Source organism: Mercenaria mercenaria, chromosome 7 (assembly GCF_021730395.1).
Source record: "Mercenaria mercenaria strain notata chromosome 7, MADL_Memer_1, whole genome shotgun sequence".
NCBI classification, from domain to species: domain Eukaryota; kingdom Metazoa; phylum Mollusca; class Bivalvia; order Venerida; family Veneridae; genus Mercenaria; species Mercenaria mercenaria.
In genome coordinates this window covers 34,135,428-34,156,357 of record NC_069367.1, presented here as the reverse complement: position 1 = coordinate 34,156,357, position 20,930 = coordinate 34,135,428, and the positions used below count along the sequence as shown (strand labels likewise).

Sequence of the window (20,930 nt, the reverse complement as noted above, 5' to 3'; positions counted from 1 at the left end):
AGAAGATGAAATTCATATCTTTATGAAATAGCCATTTTAGTCAAAACCACAAAATTTCCAGTCCATGAATTTTTAAATGATTTCACAGAAATTTAGAGACTTTGGTTCAAAGATATTGTACTAATTGAGTTCTATTTCAGTTTTCTGACATGTTGGTGTATACAAGTAGAACGGCAACACCCCTTCAACAGTTCAAAGTTCATGGTCAGGTGCCATTGAGAGGAATGATAGTAAGTACTATAAAACATTTAACCTTTACCCTGCAAAGTTTATAAAATGGACTGGTCCATCATTCAGTTTGGGCAGTACCACTAATTATTCAAAGGGGTGTTCACTGAAAATTTACTGACTGAATAGTGAACAGTGAATAGTGAAAATCTGATTTTAACATGGTCTTATGTGCAGGCTGATCTTGGTCTGCACTGGTTGCAAGGGCAAAATCACTTGCCGCCAGCAGGCTAAAGGTTAACAATAATTGTTATTATTTAGTATTATTGTCTTTACTGCTGAATGTCCACCCAGGGACCCCTGTAGCGAGAGGTTAAGGTTGCTGACTTTGAATCACTTGCCCCTCATTGATACGAGTTCAAGCCTTGTTTGAGGCATTGAGTTTTTCAAGGCAGCCATCCAGCTGGCTTAAGAAAGGTCTGTGTTTTTTCCCCAAGTTCCCGCCCAAGATGAAATAATGCATAGAGGGGCACCTTTGTGTGTAGGTCTCAAGATTACCAGTTATTAAGTTATGAGTGATATCCAATCTCGGAAAATATTTCCCGGGACAAATTTGATGGGGAAAAATTGTGCTGTACTCTGATTGAATTTTTCTGTTAGAAATATTACATAGACTAACTGACCCAATTTTGCATAGACTGAAGAACTGTTGAAGAATTGAAAAATGAGGAAAAACACATATGAGCCGTGCCATGAGATAACCAACATAGTGGGTATGCGACCAGCATGGATCCAGACCAGCCTGCGCATCCGCGCAGTCTGGTCAGGCTCCATGCTGTTCGCTTTTAAAGCCTATTGGAATTGGAGAAACTATTAGCGAACAGCATGGATCCTGACCAGACTGCGCGGATGCGCAGGCTGGTCTGGATCCATGCTGGTCGCATACCCACTATGTTGGTTTTCCCATGGCACGGCTCATATTGAATAAGTGGATGTTTCTTTGTAGAGTCTAGTTATTGCTTAAACAGTTACCCTTGAGTCAGAATTATTTAGAATCACTGAAAGTGCCTTGAATTTTTAATAAACTCAGCACTGATGCTACCTCCGTTTATTTCTTAAACACTCAGCTTTGCAGACAGTAATATAAAATTTAACAGGTTGGACCATGCCTGTGTAAGAACAGTATGAAAACTATGTAATCATTTTTGTCTTCTGTAATATTACAAAACACTTCCAGTAGGATAGCTTTTGAGAAATGAAATTATGAAGTGGCAGAGACATTTCTTTGGAAGAAGGTTTTAAATTATTCAAACTTGCGAACTGAGTTATTCTTTTGTAGTGCATAAAACGTTGTTACTGAAATTTTCCAATAACTGATACCTCAACATTTTGCAACTAGGTATGTCATATTTCAAGATGTATTGATCTTTTCCCTGTGATCTGTAATTCAAGCTGTTTCTTATTGTATGAACAGATGATGTTGAGAATACACTGTTAGTTACAAGTTGAAGAATTGAGCTATGAATGTCATTAAATAGCTTATGTTTTCTGTTTATGTATGCACTGACGTCAATAAGATTTGTATTGTTTGTCATGCCATGCCGTGTCGTGTCATACTGTATCGTACCATACTGTTCTGTACTATGCTGTATTGTAATGAAATTAATTAAAATGTAAAAAAATGAAATGATTTATGTTTGTAGATAGAAGAGTCTGACCATGCTAAGATGGCTGTTGCCAACAGTTTTGCTATATATGGTGGAAACAAGTGTATACTTGTAGCAGCAAGGTATCAATTCCTATTTCTTTATAATTCCCCGCTGTGGCGGAGGGATTATAGGAATGGTCTGCGTCCGTCCTTCTGTCTGTAACAAAATCGTGTCCGGTCCATATCTCCTAAACCCCTTGAAGGATTTTCATGAAACTTGGGTCAAATGATCACCTCATCAAGACGATGTGCAGAACCCATGAGTCAGCCTTGTCGGTTCAAGATCAAGGTCACAACTCAAGGTCTAAGGTTTGACCCTGCCATTTTGTGTCCGCTCTATATCTCCTAAACCCCTTGAAGGAATTTTATAAAACTTGGGTCAAATAATCACCTCATCAAGACGATGTGCAGAACCCATGAGTCAGCCATGCCGGCTCAAGGTCAAGGTTGCAACTCTAGGTCAAAGGTTTGAGCCTTCCATTTTGTGTCCGCTCTATATCTCTTAAATCCCTTGAAGGAATTTTATAAAACTTGTGTCAAATGATCACCTCATCAAGACAATTTGCAGAACCCATGAGTCAGTCATGCTGGCTCAAGGTCAAGGTCACAACTTAGCGTCAAAGGTTTGAGCCTTCTATTTTGTGTCCGCTCTATATCTCATAAACCCCTTCAAGGATTTTCATCAAACTTGGGTCAAACGATCACCTCATCAAGGCGATGTGCAGAACTTATGAGTCAGCCATGTCGGCTCAAGGTCAAGGTCACAACTGAAGGTCAGAGGTTTGAGCCTGCCATTTTGTGTCCGCTCTATATCTCCTAAACCCCTTGAAGGAATTTTATAAAACTTGGGTCAAATGATTACCTCATCAGAACAATGTGCAGAAATTATGAGTCAACCATGCCAGCTCAAGGTCAAGGTCACAGCTAAGGGTCGAAGGTTTGAGCCTTCCATTTGGTATCCACTCTGTAGATCTCCTAAACCCCTTGAAGGATTTTCATCAAACTTGGTTCAACTGATCAGCTCATCAAGAACTCATGAGTCAGCCATGTCAACTCAAGGTCAAGGTCACAACTGAAGGTCAAAGGTTTCAGCTCTGTATCTCCTAAACCCCTTGAAGGATTTTCATGAAACTTGGGTCAAATGATCACCTCATCAAGATGTTGTGCAGAATTCATGAGTCAGCCATGTCAGTTCAAGGTCAAGGTCACAGCTAAAATCAAAGGTTTACCCTTTCACTATCCATAGCAGTGGCGAGGGATTTAGCTGTCTTTCAGACTGCCTTGTTATACATTCTTTAGTATTGTGTATTTACATGTGAAATAGTGATTAGATTGTCAGTAGATGGGGTCAGCACTGCTGATTGCTTAAGGTTACTAACCTTAAATCAATAGCCTTTACCTCATTGGGAGGCCTTCGTGGCCAAGTGGTTAAGGTCTCTGACTTCAAATCATTTGCCCTTCATTGATGTAGGTTCGAGTCTCAGTCTGGGCGTTGAATGCGAGGAAGTTGTCCAGCTGGCTTACAGAAGATCGGAGGTTCTACTCAGGTTCCCGCTCGTGATGAAATAATGCACAGAGGGGCACCTGGGGTCTTCTCCACCATCAAAGCTGGAAAGTCCACATATGGCAGATAATTGTGTCAGTGCGACGTTAAATCCAACAAAAATAATTACCTCATTGGATTTGAGGAAACTGTCCAGCTGGATTGTGAGGGGTTTCTACCCAAGTGCTGCCTGAGTCTGGCATCTTCCTCCACTTCACACTGCATGAGTGTGGCTTATAATTGAAACAGGAAAAGTTGTCAGTATCCTAAAGATTTGCAACAAGTTAGTTATAATGCAAATCAATATTCTTGACTGTTTTTAATTAGTTCCACTGCTGGCAAACATAACTGAAATACATTTTTGTATTAAAACAAAAACAAAAAAACAACAAAAAAACATCAGTCATATTGCCGTCACTAAATATCTTCTGCAAGAAATATGGCCATAATAGTGTATACGCCTATTCAGCATATGCCTGATGTAAAAACTTCTGTCCTGCTTTTGTTATAGACAATTTCATGTGACTAGCCTAATTTGTAAGTTTAATGTTCAGATAAGCTGTTCAATACTTGAAATAGAAGTAAGTAAAATCTGATTTTAACAAGGTCTTATATTGAAATAAGAAGAAAAGCAAAATAGTTGTGAAAATTACTTCCTCTCAAATGTTTCTGATTTGACAATAATTTAACCAAGAGATATTCATATACATGTCCTTTCACAAAGCATGTTGTTGAGTTAGATTTATGAAGTATTGAAAATGAAGATAATAGGTGGTCATTTACTCTCGACACACCGTATATTTAAATGAAGTATTATAGTTATTTACTGCATGAAATGATAAATTTAGGACAATTTTCCATTATATAAGATAATGTTAAGCAGTTTTTCTACCAGAGAACTGGTCCATAATTACTTGTCTGGAATGAGAGAAAGTCTGTTCAGTAATTGTAGGACTTGTTACACATCAGACAAGCTTTCATTATGTATTCACAGTACATGTTGATAATATACAGTGTGTTTGTTGTTTGTGTCTCATGGTAAGTCTTCTTTGTTTCATATTGTACTAGCTTTGTAAAATGGTTTGTAATTTTCAAGACATTTCCCTCATTTCTCTGTTGATCATTGCATAGCCGATTGTTTTAACTTTTTATTACTGACAGATAATGTAAGAACCGCCTGCTTAGTTCAGTAGGTAGAGCGTTGGTCTACGGATTGCGGGGTCGTGAGTTCGATCCTCGGGCCGGACGTATGTTCTCTGTGACTATTTGATAAACGACATTGTGTCTGACATCATTAGTCCTCCACCTCTGATTCATGTGGGGAAGTTGGCAGTTACTTGTGGAGAGCAGGTTTGTACTGGTACAGAATCCAGGAACACTGGTTAGGTTAACTGCCAGCCGTTACATGACTGAAATACTGTTGAAAAACGGCGTTAAACCCAAATCAAACAAACAAAGATAATGTAAGAAAGTTCAGATCAATCTGTGCTTTGTGTGATCAGTAACTTTCAAAACCATCTTAAACATATATTTCAGGTGAGTTTTTCGTCTTTTTCATTTCCATTATATCAGAAGTCCATGAATTATGTACAAGTGAAATAGTTATTTTTTCATTTGCTTTAAACCATTCCTTAAAACAGTATTCAGCAGAATGTAGTTTTGCATGTTTGTTACCTAGTCAGCATTAAACCTAGGTGCAGCAAATCAGTCAAAGAAAAGAAAAATGCTTACAACCAGGTTTTTACACAATATCTTTAAATTCGTTTTTGTAAAAAAAAAAAAGTGGAAGTTTCTAAAGTAATGTATTATATGATGGAAATGATGAGTCTCACAGGGGTCTCAGAGTTAATGAAATTTTGTTTTAAATAAGACATCAAATGAAATATTCAGTGAACAAAAAATCTTAGGTTTCTCACTACAGAAAGTAAAAGAAAGAATTACACCCAAGAGATTGGTAATATATTGCCTGACTGCTTTTTGTTGAATTTAATCAAATTTTGTAATTAAATTTTTAAAAATGACATAAAACATATTACATTTCATTCTCAAGTGGTTAAGAATAAATTGGAATGTATTGAAGAAATGTCTCATGTAGAGTATTTTTTCCTTTTAGTTCGCAAGAGGAGAAGGACAAGTGGATAGAAGATTTGAATGAGGCGACAATTCAAGCCAAGTCAAGAAATGATGATAAAGTTAATTATCCTAGTCTTAAATCTAGCACCAGTAAGTAATGAGATACATTACCTGACCTAGTCTTAAGTCTAGCACCACTAAGAAAAGAGATACATTACCTGACCTAGTCGGGATCCGGACATTTGCCCCCCAGGACATTTGCCCCACAATAAAAAAGTGGACTGCTGGACATTTGCCCCCCAGTTGAAATGGTAGATAGGACATTTGCCCCCCAGTGCTTATTTCTGAAACGGACATTTGCCCCCCAATATTTTTGCCCCCTAGTGATTTTTTAGGAACTTGATAGAAGATAATTATCATATTGTAGATAACAATGTCTTTGTTTCTTACATCTTTCTAGTAGATAATTGCCAAATTAACAAGTTTTGAGTGTTAAAAACATTGCACAAACTAAAATATTATAACATTGTTATGAGCACTTTTATAACTCAATAAAAGGCTATTATTTACCTTAACACCTGAATGTAATTAACATATTCATCAAATTTCTATCAATAAAATAGTTTGTTTTTTTTACTGAAAATTGCCTTTTAGAGTAATTTTGATAATAAAACAACATAAAACACAGTATATCTACTGGCACATAGGACAAAAATATTGGGGGGCAAATGTCCATTCTGAAAATAAGAAGGGGGGGGCAAATGTCCTATCTGCCATTTCAACTGGGGGGCAAATGTCCGGTAGTACATTTTTTCATTGGGGGGGCAAATGTCCTGGGGGGCAAATGTCCTACAATCGACCTAGTCTTAAGTCTAGCACCACTAAGAAATGAGATACAGTACCTGACCTAGTCTTAAGTCTAGCACCAGTAAGTGATGAGATACAGTACCTGACCTAGTCTTAAGTCTAGCACCACTAAGTTATGAGATACATTACCTGACCTAGTCTTAAGTCTAGCACCACTAAGAAATGAGATACATTACCTGACCTAGTCTTCAGTCTAGCACCAGTAAGTGATGAGATACAGTACATGACCTAGTCTTAAGTCTAGCACCAGTAAGTGATGAGATACTGTACCTGACCTAGTCTTAAGTCTAGCACCACTAAGTAATGAGATACATTACCTGACCTAGTCTTAAGTCTAGCACCACTAAGTAATGAGATACATTACCTGGCCTAGTCTACCTGACCTAGTCTTAAGTCTAGCACCAGTAAGTAATGAGATACATTACCTGACCTAGTCTTAAGTCTAGCACCAGTAAGTAATGAGATACATTACTTGACCTGGTCTTAAGTCTAGCACCAGTAAGTAATGAGATACATTACCTGACCTAGTCTTAAGTCTAGCACCAGTAAGTAATGAGATACAGTACCTGACCTAGTCTTAAGTCTAGCACCACTAAGTAATGAGATACATTACCTGACCTAGTCTACCTTACCTAGTCTTAAGTCTAGCACCAGTAAGTAATGAGATACATTACCTGACCTAGTCTTAAGTCTAGCACCAGTAAGTGATGAGATACAGTACCTGACCCAGTCTTAAGTCTAGCACCAGTAAGTGATGAGATACAGTACCTGACCCAGTCTTAAGTCTAGCACCAGTAAGTAATGAGATACAGTACCTGACCTAGTCTTAAGTCTAGCACCAGTAAGTAATGAGATACAGTACATGACCTAGTCTTAAGTCTAGCACCAGTAAGTAATGAGATACAGTACCTGACCTAGTCTTAAGTCTAGCACCAGTAAGTAATGAGATACAGTACCTGACCTAGTCTTAAGTCTAGCACCAGTAAGTAATGAGATACATTACCTGACCTAAGTCTAGCACCACTAAGTAATGAGATACATTACTTGACCTAGTCTTAAGTCTAGCACCAGTAAGTAATGAGATACAGTACCTGACCTAGTCTTAAATCTAGTACAATGTACTAATATATTATAAAAGTCCTAAATCTAGCACCAGTAAGTTATGAGATAAATTGCTGGTCATAATTCACTTTAAAAATAATTAGGTAGTTTACTTATTTCATCTAAAATGAGATGACTTTGGTATGGTACCAAAATAAAACAAGACACAAGCTGAAAATGAACCACTGGTACTCGATGTCATGTTTACTCACTTTACTTCTCTTGATGTTTTGGAACTATTTCCTGGTAGGCATGTAGACTGTAGTGCTCTACGTGATGTACATTTTGTATGTAATGAAAAATTTGTAACAATTTTTTGGTATTGCAAAGCAGTTTGGTATGTAATAATGTTCACGTGTTACAGGCTCTACAGAAAATGCAGAAGTTGGGGATGATCACGGCCCTCCATCACCGGAAAAACAAGTACAACATCGAGCTAATACTACAATGCACGTCTGCTGGCATCGGAATACTTCCGTCAGCAAGAGGGATCATGAAAAGGCTGTCAAGGTGACTGCAATATATTTTTATGTTAGTTTGAAATGATAGAGATTTTGGGAATATGTGCCTTGCAGTATTTTTCTGCAAATTTTATTCTGTTCTTAAAGGTTTATGAAAGCAAATATTTTTTCTTTTGTTGATCTTTTATTAGCTTGTCTGATTTAAAAAAAAATCTACAAGGTATTGTCATGACTTGATCATCGGCATTGGTTAAAATTTTTGTTTAGGTCCACCTTTTCTCAATAACTATAAGAGATACAGCTTTGAAACATTGCACACTTATTTAGCATCATTAGGTGACTTAGTAAGCCAAGAACCATAACTCTGATATGCATTTTGCCAAAATTATGGCCCTTTTTGTACTAAGAAAACTTGAATTTTTTTATGAAAATTTTTGTTTAGGTCCACCTTTTCTCAAAAACTGTAAGAGCTACACTTGTTTACCATCATTAGTTGACTATATGTAGGCCAAGAATCATAACTTTAAATGGCATTTTGTTAGAATTATGGCCTTTTTTGTACTTAGAAATTCTGAACGATAACACTTTCCTAACATACTGACCAGCACTTGCAGACTCTTGTCTTTACCTAGTAATTGTTTGATTGTTTGATTTAAATTACATTTCTGAAAAAGCTTTTTACATGTAAGTGAGGTAGTGATGTCTAGGATTTCCTATATTACTGGCATTCTTTTTATCTATTGATCTAAATGATAATCCCAGATGATGCATAATTAAGTCGGGAACTGTCGTAAGATCACACTAAATGTCAGTTCTTCAATAAAAATTGGATGTATGTCAATCCCTCCATGAAAATCAAATTTATGACAGACAGGCTTTCAATCAGGGAGTTAATATTGATACATTGTAAGATGTAATTGGTATGAGAGTCAGTGTTTCCTGTGAGTAATTGTACTTTATTATGTCTCTTCTCATGGAGATACTCACTTTATCTGATATTTGTTTCCTGTGTTAGGAAACTCCTTTCACAGAGTTTAGAAGGTTGCTTCAGTTTAAAGCAGGAACTTGTAATATATTGTGTGTTTTATTGGCATTGCTAAAAATAGGAAATAAACTAACTACAAGTTATTCCGGCACTTTTCTTATACTCTCTGGAGACTTCTTTGAAACCTCTGCAGAGGATCAATACTGGGACTATTGTAATTTGTTTTGTTGTACAGAGGTTGTTGCTGTTGGGAGGTTGATTTATTGATTCTGTCCAAATGATGTTTGTGAGCAGAAATTGATTCACTTGTCAAGAGAGGTATTTGAGCAGAAATTGATTAATTTAGTGAGAGAGGTATGTGAGCAGAAATTGATTCACTTGGTACGAGAGGTATTTGAGCAGAAATTGATTAATTTAGTGAGAGAGGTATGTGAGCAGAAATTTATTCACTTGGTACGAGAGGTATTTGAGCAGAAATTTATTCACTTAGAAAGAGAGGTATTTGAGCAGAAATTTATTCACTTACAGAGGTGTATGAGCAGAAATTGATTAACTAAGAAGCAGATTTTTTTCACTTGGTACAAGTGATTTGCGCAGAAATTGATTCAGTAGGAAAGAGAGGTGTATGAGCAGAAATTGATTCACTTGGTAGGAGAGGTGTATGAGTAGAAATTGATTCACTTAGTAAGAGGTATTTAAGCAGAAATCGATTCACTCCGAAAGAGAGGTATGTGAGCAGGAATTGATTCACTTGGTAAGAGAGGTGTATCAGTAGAAATTGATTCCTTTAGTAAGAGGTATTTAAGCAGAAATTGATTCACTTGGTAAGAGATGTATGGGCAGAAATTGATTCTCTTGGAAAGAGAGATGTAAAGGCAGAAATTGATTCTCTTGGAAAGAGAGATGTAAAGGCAGAAATTGATTCACTTGGAAAGAGAGATGTAAAGGCAGAAATTGATTCACTTGGAAAGAGAGATGTAAAGGCAGAAATTGATTCACTTGGAAAGAGAGATGTAAAGGCAGAAATTGATTCACTTGGAAAGAGAGATGTAAAGGCAGAAATTGATTCTCTTGGAAAGAGAGGTATATGAGCTTTAGTGGCATTCAAAAAAGGTTTTATTGCATGGTATAGCTTCTGTGAACAACATCACTCTGAGGAACAAACACCTGTCTGCAAGGGCAGATATATTCTCTTCCATCAGGAAAAACATTTCAAATTAACTTCTTAAGAGCAAAAGCCTTTGTGTAACAAATATTTCCTAGAAGTCAGGGGTTTCATCAAGGGCTCCCTGCTTCAGTAATGTGAAGCTTGGGCTGCCTTTTCTGTAGCAAATTAAGTTTTTAATAGGGATAAGATGTATGAAGGAGAATGAAGGAGTTAAAGGACAGTCTAGGCATGATTCCAACTTGTATCCAAAATTCTATTTACTTGGATTACTATATAATGTTGAAAAAAAAAGTTAAAAAAACTCACTGTAGGTGGGGATAGAGACAGCCCTGACCACCGTCCCCTCTGCTTCTCAACTTCCACCTTCTGCTTCAATATTTAATGAAACCCCTGACAGTGATTGCTCTAATGTGGATATTGTATGTGTTTAGAGTACTGACACATTTCATTTTTATCATTGCAGAATCAATTGAGTGGATATTTATTACGCAAGTTCAAGAACAGTAATGGCTGGCAGAAACTGTGGGTTGTCTTCACCAACTTCTGCTTATACTTCTATAAAACATATCAGGTATATATATCAGTTGTTTCCTTTTATTAGCTACGGAAGTGGTCAAATAACAAATCTTACAAACAAGTGAAACATTTCTACAAAGAACGGTCCTTAAGACATTGGTGGTCTAGTGGATAAGGTGCTGCTTAATAGATGGTGGGGAGTGTTGGGGGTCAGGGGTTCAAATCCCACTGGGGTCTTGATCACAATTTCTCATATGATGCCATTACAAGTTTTTCCACGAAGCAGGCTTAAGAAGGATTCAGATAAGCTGGAAGTTTTCATCACAATTGAGCTAACAAGTAAGTTTAAATGAAGACATTTTACACCATTAACTAAGGGCAGGACCAAATACCCTGAAGAAATAGCTTTCAGAAAATAGATAATTTGTAAACAAGTTTGAAATAATTATCAAGTTTAATTTTAATCAGTGTTGTTGTAAATATTTTTGCTTCTGGTTAACATGATATAAGTAACTTAGGGGTTGCAGTTTCATACATTGTGAAGGTGGAAGTTCTTCTTGACAAAAGAGAATGCAGCCAGATTTTGTTGCTTCTTTGGTTGGTTGCTTATGGCACACTGCTGCTTAGGACATGCTGAAGTTAAACAAAAATGTAATTTTGGGAAGTTGGCTGGCAAGTGGCTGCTTTAATAAAGGTGGCAGTTAAGTCAGGTTCTAACTCCTAAGCTTGCATATGCCTGCCTTTATACTTTACAGAACAGTTTTTGCTGCAAAACTCCCATGATAAATGATCCAGATTTTAAATCTAAAAAATCTTTAAAAAGTGGCCCTACATTATTCTTAAGAAGCAGAAATAATATACCAACTTTATTGTTCTGTTATCACTGATTACAATTTCCCATCTCAGAGCTGACCAAAAAAAGCACTTTAAATAGACACTTGATTATTTTAGACAGGTTGTCATATGCAATTTCTTGTTGCAGATCACTCAAGAAACACAAGTGAAGCATTCTACTTTTCTAGATCCTTAATTTGTCAGATTTTCCCATCCTGCTATACAGCCTACCTTTCTAGATACTTTTTTTTGTATTTTCCTATTATGCTTGAAATGTGAGACAGTGTTTGATGTTTAATTTTAGGATGACTATCCACTGGCTAGCCTACCGTTGCTAGGTTATGCTGTCAGTCAGCCAGAGGAAAATGATAACATACAGAAGGATCATGTGTTCAAATTACAGTTTAAAAATCATGTGTACTTCTTTCGTGCAGAAAGTGAGTACACTTTCGAAAGGTAATTGTTATGTTTTCATTATACCTTGAAATTTCTATACATAGGTCGCTTGTTTTGTGGATTTATGCTGGGGTCTAGTAAGGTGGGCCAGTTGTCTAGTGGTAAGACGCTTGACTGTCAATCCAGAGATCCGGGGTTCAAATCCTGATCCAGGCACTGGAAATTTCTGAGATGCTCTTGAGTGTCTTCCACCTAACTAGAGGCCTGTACTGGTTCTTCCCAGGAAAGATGGCTTCGCATGTATCCGTGCTATACACCAGGCACGTTAAAGAACCAGACTGTCTATACGAAAAGAGCTAGGTTAAGTTAGCTGGACACGTCTGTATCTAAAAAGTTCTCTCTGTCTGTTCTGGGGGCTTTATCTCACTCTGTCCCTCTGGTCAGATCGCTCTGTGTCTGTACCTGTAGAGGATGAATTTTGCGCCGTTTGGCTGCGTTTGCTATATGTAAAGTGCCTTTGAACGTGTTTATCACGAAAAGGGCGCTATATAAATCTGGTATAATATAATATATGCTTAGGTTGATCTACTGAAAGAACTTTGCTAACGGATTGAAGTTGTTAACTTTAAAGTAATTATAGAACTAGCCCACTTAAGCAGATACTGAAGAAAATATGCGTTAGATTATATTTAAAGAAAAAGCAAGAAGAGTAGACACTGCTAAATTACTCTTAGAATTGATAGTTATAATTGTGTCTGTCTATTTATGGCCTTGGCATTTTCTGTTGCCATTTTACTAGATAACAGTATCATTGTATATTACCATATCCCTAGATAACCTTAACATTGCTTGTGACCTTGTCCTTAGATGACCTTGACATTCTTGAAAAATGATAACCTTGTCCCTAGATGAGATAGATATGGTGTATTACATTGAAGCTGTATAACCTTGACATTGTGCATTACATTGTAGTAATATGATGTTGACATTGTGTTTCACATTGTAGATAAATGACTGTAACATGTGTTTTACATATATTGCTTAATATCTTTGATATTACATTGTACCTAGAAGACTTGACATTTTGTCAAATTTTGTAGCTATATGACCTTGACATTGTATATTACATTGTAGCTAAATGACCTTGACATTGTGTATTACATTGTAGCTAAATGATCTTGACCTTGTTTGTTATATTACAGGTGGATGGAGGTCATTAATAGTGCTACAAGTTCAGCCAGAAGAACAAGATTATTCAGCAGAATGGACAGTTCCCAGCCTTGATCAGTTGGTACCAGGATTTTGTTCAGTTGGTTCCCAGCATTGAGCAGTTGGTACCAAACTTTGATTCAGTTGGCACCAGGTTTTGATTAACTGGTACCTAGACATTATTAACATTTTACAGATACATAGAACAACCAAATGTTAGGTGCTTATTATTGAACAGTCAAAAATCATTTTGAAAATACGCTTTGGTATTCATGTAGCATTGTTAAATAGCAACAGCGTATATATATTTATAAGTTTATCCAGAAGGGAAACAGTTTTGAAGTGTGATATCACATTTGTGTTGGTGATACAGCAATATAAGTGTGACAGTCGAGTTGAATAGATACTGTTCTCTATGGAGCTATATGAATCCATCAGAACTGGAGATATTCTATTCCTTGAACTTCCAGAATTGAAGTTCTAAAGTTACTATGCAGTCATGTACATTAAACCAGGCAGATAGGATATTGTTTTTACCTACAAGTTGATGTCAGAAACAATTCATTTTACAAACCTCATGAAATATGTTTTTATATACATTAAAGAAGTGCATTGTGGGTGGGGTCATTTTGAAAACAATTAACATACTGTTGCATAAAAGAAACAGACTGCTTTTTTGTCAGTGAAGCAATTCAGCTGACAGTTGCAAGATGTTTGACTGGAAAAGACAAATTTGTTACCTTGAACAATTGGAAATTAAAACCAAATAATTTGCTTTTGAAACAAAATCTAAATAAAAATATAAAATTGAAGTAGAGGCAGGAATGAACTTTCCCAGATAAATTAATTCCTTTTGAAAATCCACATTGTAACTTGAAGGGACTTGGTTCCAGGTTAATGTCTTGAAGACATAAAAACCTCTGTTTTTAAAGAAAAATTGTCATATACCTGGAGGGGTGTCCTTTAATGTGGTAATTTGTATTAGTCAATACAGGATTATACCACTGAAGTTGTTTTTCCACAAGGAACAGTCGTATAATGAAATTGGAACAATTTCACAGGATATGAAAAATTTAATGTTGGCTTTAAAAATGGATGGTAAAAATTGTATATAGTATATTTTGACATAACAATGTTTGACTTGATGTGACGTTTGCAGTATTTCATATACTGTTCATAAATTTACAGTCAGATTCAAAAAAGACCTTTCTGGTAAAGTCTTCAAGTATATTCTTTAAAGATTAAACTGGTAGGGCAGTCCACAAACATTTCCAGGATTATTATTTTTACACATGCAGGGTGTCCAGTAATATTTGATACCATTTGGTTTGTCAGTATTGCCTTTAATCAATTTTACATATGATATGTAATCAGATAGAGCTTTTAGGCATACTTGCATTTTATGTAGACCCGCCACCCCGAGTTTCGTTTATGTATATTTGCTTCATTTACCTGATTTGTTACCTCAGCACAAAAAAATGGTTAACTGCTTCTTTAAGTTGGTACAGTTAATCATTTTTTGCTTTGATGTAATGATTATGTAAACTTTATTGGAAATGTTATTTTGAATCTGACTGTTCAACTGGTGATATGCAACATGAATAGAATAAATATAAAATAGTTCATATGTTTGTAACCTTTATTGGAAGTGTTATTTTGAATCTAACTGTTCAGCTGGTGATGTGCAGCATACTTTTGCATAAATACAAAACAGTCAATATGATATGTAACCTTTATTAGAATTGTTATTTTGAATCCGACTGTTAAACTGGTGATATGCAGTACATGTTAAATAGATACAATATAGTTGATTTCTGTCAAATCAGTGGAATGTAACAAATGAATACAAGTTATTTTTTGTCTTGTTTAAGACTTTTGGACGTAGAAGGCATTACATACATTTGTGTGAAATATGATCTCAGATATTGAACTGGCAGTTTATTTACAGTGAGGGTAGATGTATGGGTGAATTTTTGTACCACTAATGCCAATCTTTTTTATGTCCCCGAAGGTGGGCATATTAAAATCGCACTGTCCATCCATCCGTGTGTGTGTGCATCCGTGTAAATTCTTGTCTGGCTGTAACTTTAACATTCATAAGGGGATTTGAAAATAATTTAACACAAATGTTAACCAAATTGAGAAGGTGTGTCGCGCTTATGACCGAGGGTTCCGGGTTAAAGTTACAAACCCTAACCCTAACACAAATGTTCATCTAATCCCAAGGGTTGCTTCAGGGGCGTTTGTCACTAACAGTGGCAGCTCTTGTTTGTCATTTATTCTGACACAAAAAAATCCCATAATCCATAAGTTTTAGGAATATTTTCTATTTGCGTTAGATTGCAAATTATTTATGTTTTCCACTTTCATAAAAGGTACCGTACAGCGATATTAAGGGAGAGCAAAATTAATAATCCGGTGATTAAGGGCACTCTGATAATTGTTTTCTAAGTGCTACTTCACAGTATAAAGAGTAAAGGAGTGTTAACAAAATTTATAACATGCATTGATGTTTATCATTGAATTAAAGTTTTATTTATAACAGAAACAGTAGAAAGATTATTTATATAACTATATGTATAAATCATTATTCTTCCAGCATTCCATTTTTTAGCTCGACTATTCAAAGAATAGTCTAGCTATTCTACTCACCCTGGCGTCAGCGTCTGCGTCACACCTTGGTTAAGTTTTTGCATGCAAGTACATACAGCCATCAATTAAAGGCATATAGCTTTGAAACTTATTTTTTCTTTTTCTAGGTCAATTACCAACCTCTCTGGGTCAAGTCCCATAACTCTGACATGTATTTTGAGCAAATTATGCCCCCTTTTGGACTTAGAAAATTTTAGTTCAAGTTTTACATGCAAGTTACTATCTCCAAAACTAATGCAGATATTGATTTGAAACTTCACATGTGTCTTTGGGGTTATAAAACTAGTTGATAGCAACAAGTCCCATAACTCTGACCTTCATTTTGGCCAAATTATGCCCCCTTTTGGACTTAGAAAATTCTGGTTAAAGTTTTGCGTGCAAGTACATACAGCTATTTTTAAAAGGCATATAGATTTGAAACTTATTTTTTCTTTTTCTAGATTAATTACCAACCTAACTGGGTCAAGTCCCATAACTCTGACATGTATTTTGAGCAAGTTATGCCCCCTTTTGGACTTAGAAAATTTTGGTTAAAGTTTTGCGTGCAAGTACATACAGCAATTACAAAAAGGCATATAGATTTGAAACTTTTTTTTTTCTAGATCAATAACCAACCTCACTGGGTCAAGTCCCATAACTCTAGCGTGTATTTTGGGCAAATTATGCCCCCTTTTGGACTTTGAAAATTCTGGTTAAAATTTTACATGCGAGTTTCTATCTCCAAAACTAATGCAGATATTGAATTGAAACTTCACATGTGCCTTCGGGATTATAAAACTAGTTGATAGCAGCAAGTCCTATAACTGATATGCATTTTGGTCAAATTATGCCTCATTTTGAACTTAAAATTCTTTTGATATTTAACCTTTTTGGGTAATATTTTTCTGCTTCTGGGACAATATTTCGAATAGTCGAGCTTGGCTGTCTTAGCTCTTGTTTATAAGAAATGTAATGCCAATTCCATGTAAATCAAATCATGTTTCAGTCCTAATGAAATATACGACTTGAGTGCGAGCTCTGAATGATTATTCAGAATGTGAAAATTTGACTTTACATCAGAGCAATGATTTCTGTTGTACATAGAGACATTAAGATGAAATTCATTGTGAGTGTGCTGTCTTTAATTAATTGAAAAGCCACATTGTTTTCTGATATATAGTCAATACCACATATATGCTCAGAGGATCACTACATTTTTTTAACATTTGAGTGTATCCTGGAATCATACTAACCTGAAACTTAAAGACGTGAAAGTCAAATATTCAGTTGACGGTTTTCACAAATTAATTCTAATGAAACTTTCCCAAGTCAGTAGAATGCTCATATATAATTTATATGCGAAGTTTCATCATATGCTAATATAACAATGACAGAAAAAAGAAGAAGAAAATTTAGCCTTTTTAAGCCTAAATCTTTTGTTTCAGACTTAAATCATTGATAAATACTTGCCTTCACCTTTAAATAAAGACAATCTGAAATTGGCAGGTTTTCTCAACCGTTTTGAAACTTTGTAAGGGCCTAGGCAGTGTACACTGTGTGAATTAGTGTCTGATACCTTTATTCTAGACCAGGGTTTCTTGTCATTTGTGTTTTGAATACTTTAATCATGATAGCAGTTTTACCATTCTTAAGGACTTCAGAATTTTAATTTTTATTCTATTTTCAAACTTTTTTATTTAAATCTTGACAACTTACACAGAAGACAAGTTCTGAATCAAATAATAACTTTAATATTGTAAATTAAGAATAGTCTTTCTATACTGAAGGGTTTTATTGTATAATGAAATTGATGTGACTTATTTTTCAGTTACAATAGTCATTTAACAGCCGATTGTTTTATTGTGCCTTTTTGTCAGCATATATGTTTTATATATTTACATTTTGTGTAGATATCGTGCCATGTGATTTTTTAGTGCAGTCAATGTTTTGTTTAAAATAGCTTTGTTTAAATGACTCTGTATAATGATTTTGATTGGTAGGTTCTCAGCATCCTGTTACATGTACAAATAGAGAATAAAAAACATTTTTTTTTTTCTGAAAATTTTTGAAGTAAATAGGCAAGTTGAGATTTCATGACCTTTACATTTATGCCTAAGTGTAGGGTACTGGTCGAGATAACTCTGCTGGAAATTGTTCGAAAGTGTTACTGGAGTTGCTTGTTATACATAATACATATAAATAAGTGTCTGATTTAAGTTGTCAGATTTGCTTGCTGCACATAAAATAGTTGTAAGTGTCTACTAAAAATTGTTGGGAGTTTACATGCTAAAACTCATATTTTAATTTTTCACAAACATTTTGAACTAACAAGATATTGTTTAACGACATTCTGAATTTTGACACTAGAGATGCTAATTGAAAAATACACTACTTGTATCCATACCTGAACAACTATGAAATCTTAACCTCTCTATTTATTAATGTTTTTTGTTTTTTTATACAAACTGGTTCTGTGGTACTTTGAATAAAGTTGATAGCTAAAATGCAAGTCTAAGCTTTATGTTGCCTTCGCCATGGGATGCTGTGATTTTTTCCCCTTTTTCACACATTCATTTTTGCACAATTTCATAAGATTCTGTCGACAACTTTAGACTTAAGCATTATTGGGATAACATTTATACAACTGTGTCTTAAACCTTCTCTATCTTTTCTTGACTTTTTACATGTATTAAGTGTTTTTTATAAATCAATATTTCAGCATTTTAAGGTACTCAAATTTGTCTACTAGATAGAGCAATATTTCAAAAGTTACTTTGAAAATTCTATCTCTCTTTGCCTCTTACCTTACCTCTGTATTTAACTTTTAGCCTGCTGGTGGCAAGTGAGTCTACCAAGATCAGGCTGCACATCTGTGCAGCCTGATCTTGATCCGCACTGTTTGCTATTCAGTCTGTAAATTTTCAGTGAGCATTGCTTCGAATAATAAATGGTACTGCCCAAATTGAATGATAGACCAGTCCAATTTAGAAATTTAGCTGGGTAAAGGTTAAGGTAGGGCTTAGCCAAAATTTAAAGTACAGTGCAACCTAGAGTGAACAGCATTGGGTAAATCTACCTAATATATCTGTATTCCTAAATAAATAAATCCCCCCATATTATAAAATTAAAACTAAGTGAATACCGTTTTTACCTAATCTTGGGCAGCATAAATAATTATTTTTTTACAGTCCCAAGATTATTTCCGAAATAATACTTATTTTGAAAAGTGTCCCAAAAATATGGACACAATAATGTCATCGGTAACATCCCACCCACCCTTGTTGAAAGCGGAAAAAAAAACAACGATTATCGATAATTATTCTGATTGATAAACAAAGTAATTGTCTTTTTCATCATCAATTAACACCCCCTCAAAGAGCTAAAAGAAGTGTGTCGGTATCATGACATTAGAAGTGGAATCAAAGCGGTATTAGTTTCCCCGAGTTTTTCATGGCATTACTTTCTTGCTTTCGCGCCATGGTTGCACATCATGTTTGATCGATCGCCTTCGTTCTTAAGTGCTGAGAAGTAGATCTAGTTTTTGTAACAATCAATAAAAAAAGCTTTTGAATGTGCAATATCCCGTATAAATAGGTAACGTGGTCAAACTTAATAGCGGATATCTTACCTCTGTGACTATTGCCGTCAGGAAATTACAAATCGTTTTACTTCATATTATTTAAATTGTGCCGCCTTTTCATTATTTAGATTTTTCTATTCTGTTTTTGTACTTTCTGGTCAAAAGTCTGAATTTTATGCCCAAATTTGTATCATTTATTTACTTTTAGAAAGAATAAGTATTTAAGATCGCGCTTTTGAAATTTTGCAAGTAATTTTATGAAAACTCGACCGTTTTTATAGAATTTGCAAATTCTGTCGATACCTTTTTAAAATCGTTATAGAATTCAAACAATTTACTTCTCAATCGTGTTGAAAATCTGAAGCGATAAAATAAAAAATGAATGCGTGACGCGCGTTTTTTGTATACGTTCGATGAACAAAAGTAACGGATCTGTGTAAGTTAGACATTACGATAGGTGCACTTGCTCCGTGGAATGAAAATTACCGGCATGGCGTTTTGATATCTGTACGATCGCGGTAAATTCCAGTCAGTGGTAAATAAAAATAAACAAATAACGGAAAATGACTTCCTGGCTGCAGCAAAAAAAAAATACAACACTTACTAGTAAAAACACGACACGAAAATGTTAAAAAAAATAGTCTTGGTACTTATAATTATTTGATATGTTTGATCGATACAACACCATACAATGTATAATAACGGATTTTGGGTTACATCTTGAATCAGTACAACCTTAGTCCCAACACTTAGGGACGAAAATACGCTGAGAAAATACATGTCCAAAAACTTAGGTCAAGAAAAATAATTATTTTTCCACATTTTAGGGGTGTCCCAAGATTTAGGGTGTCCCAACACTTAGGTGAAATACGGTACCAGTACTATGGTAGTGCTGTAAAATTCAATCATAAATTGGATTTAAAGATTATATTTACTAAACAGGTTAGAAAAAAAAAGAAAAATATTTCTTTTTAGGGCCTAGAAACTCCTGCCCTGTTGCAAACTGTAATGCCACAGGGCATTAATATGGGGGTTTAAGGTAAATTCTGTTTGCTGTACAGATTAATGCTCTTGGGGTGCAATTTACTTAGAATTCTGACTGATATTGGAAGAAAAAAGGTTTTTACAAAGGTGTTGCTTTTTAGAGGTGTCATTAAGAGAGGTTATACGGTAACTGTTAACTGGAGGTTTTATTGTTAACCAAGAACTTTTGTTATTTAACCAGCGGAGGTTGAACCAATCTCAGTTTAAATATATACCAGAATTGAATAAAACCCTAGCAATAGATGAGATGTCATAGTTTGAAATATTATATATATCGTGCTTTCACTAGAAAGGTTGTTGTCATGTTAAACTGTTGTGTTGTAAATGTGGCCTTTATTTAAGTTTTAGATAATGTTGTTTTATAGCTTTTAAAGTGAATGCCTAAATTTCGTGGCCTCAACGCGAAATTAGTCTGTTTATATAGAAATAGAAGCAGATAGACTAGTTTCGCGTTGAGGCCACGTAATGTAGAACTGTTTTATTTTACTCAGATGCTGCTTTTTTTAGGGTCTTAACCAGTCTTTTTATATGTACATGTACGAATAATATAAACAAGGTCAATTGTGGTGGTTAAGTTTGAAATCAGTGTTAAATCTTGAGGGACTCATCTTCATGGTTTCAGTTGTTGCAATGATCCGCAGAATCA

At 35.2% G+C, this 20,930-nt stretch overlaps 1 protein-coding gene across 1 annotated transcript in view; it reads left to right on the top strand.

The window, feature by feature from the left end:
• LOC123555947 (FERM, ARHGEF and pleckstrin domain-containing protein 1-like) overlaps positions 1-18,222 on the top strand; it is a 137,335-nt gene extending 119,113 nt beyond the window's left edge. Inside the window, exons 21-27 of the mRNA XM_053547095.1 lie at positions 141-230; positions 1,872-1,957; positions 5,533-5,642; positions 7,825-7,970; positions 10,538-10,645; positions 11,729-11,880; positions 13,023-18,222. Of these exons, the coding sequence (XP_053403070.1) occupies positions 141-230; positions 1,872-1,957; positions 5,533-5,642; positions 7,825-7,970; positions 10,538-10,645; positions 11,729-11,880; positions 13,023-13,104 (774 nt within the window). The 3' untranslated portion in view covers positions 13,105-18,222. The remainder of the gene's footprint in view (positions 1-140; positions 231-1,871; positions 1,958-5,532; positions 5,643-7,824; positions 7,971-10,537; positions 10,646-11,728; positions 11,881-13,022) is intronic.
• The last annotated feature ends 2,708 nt before the right edge of the window (positions 18,223-20,930 follow it).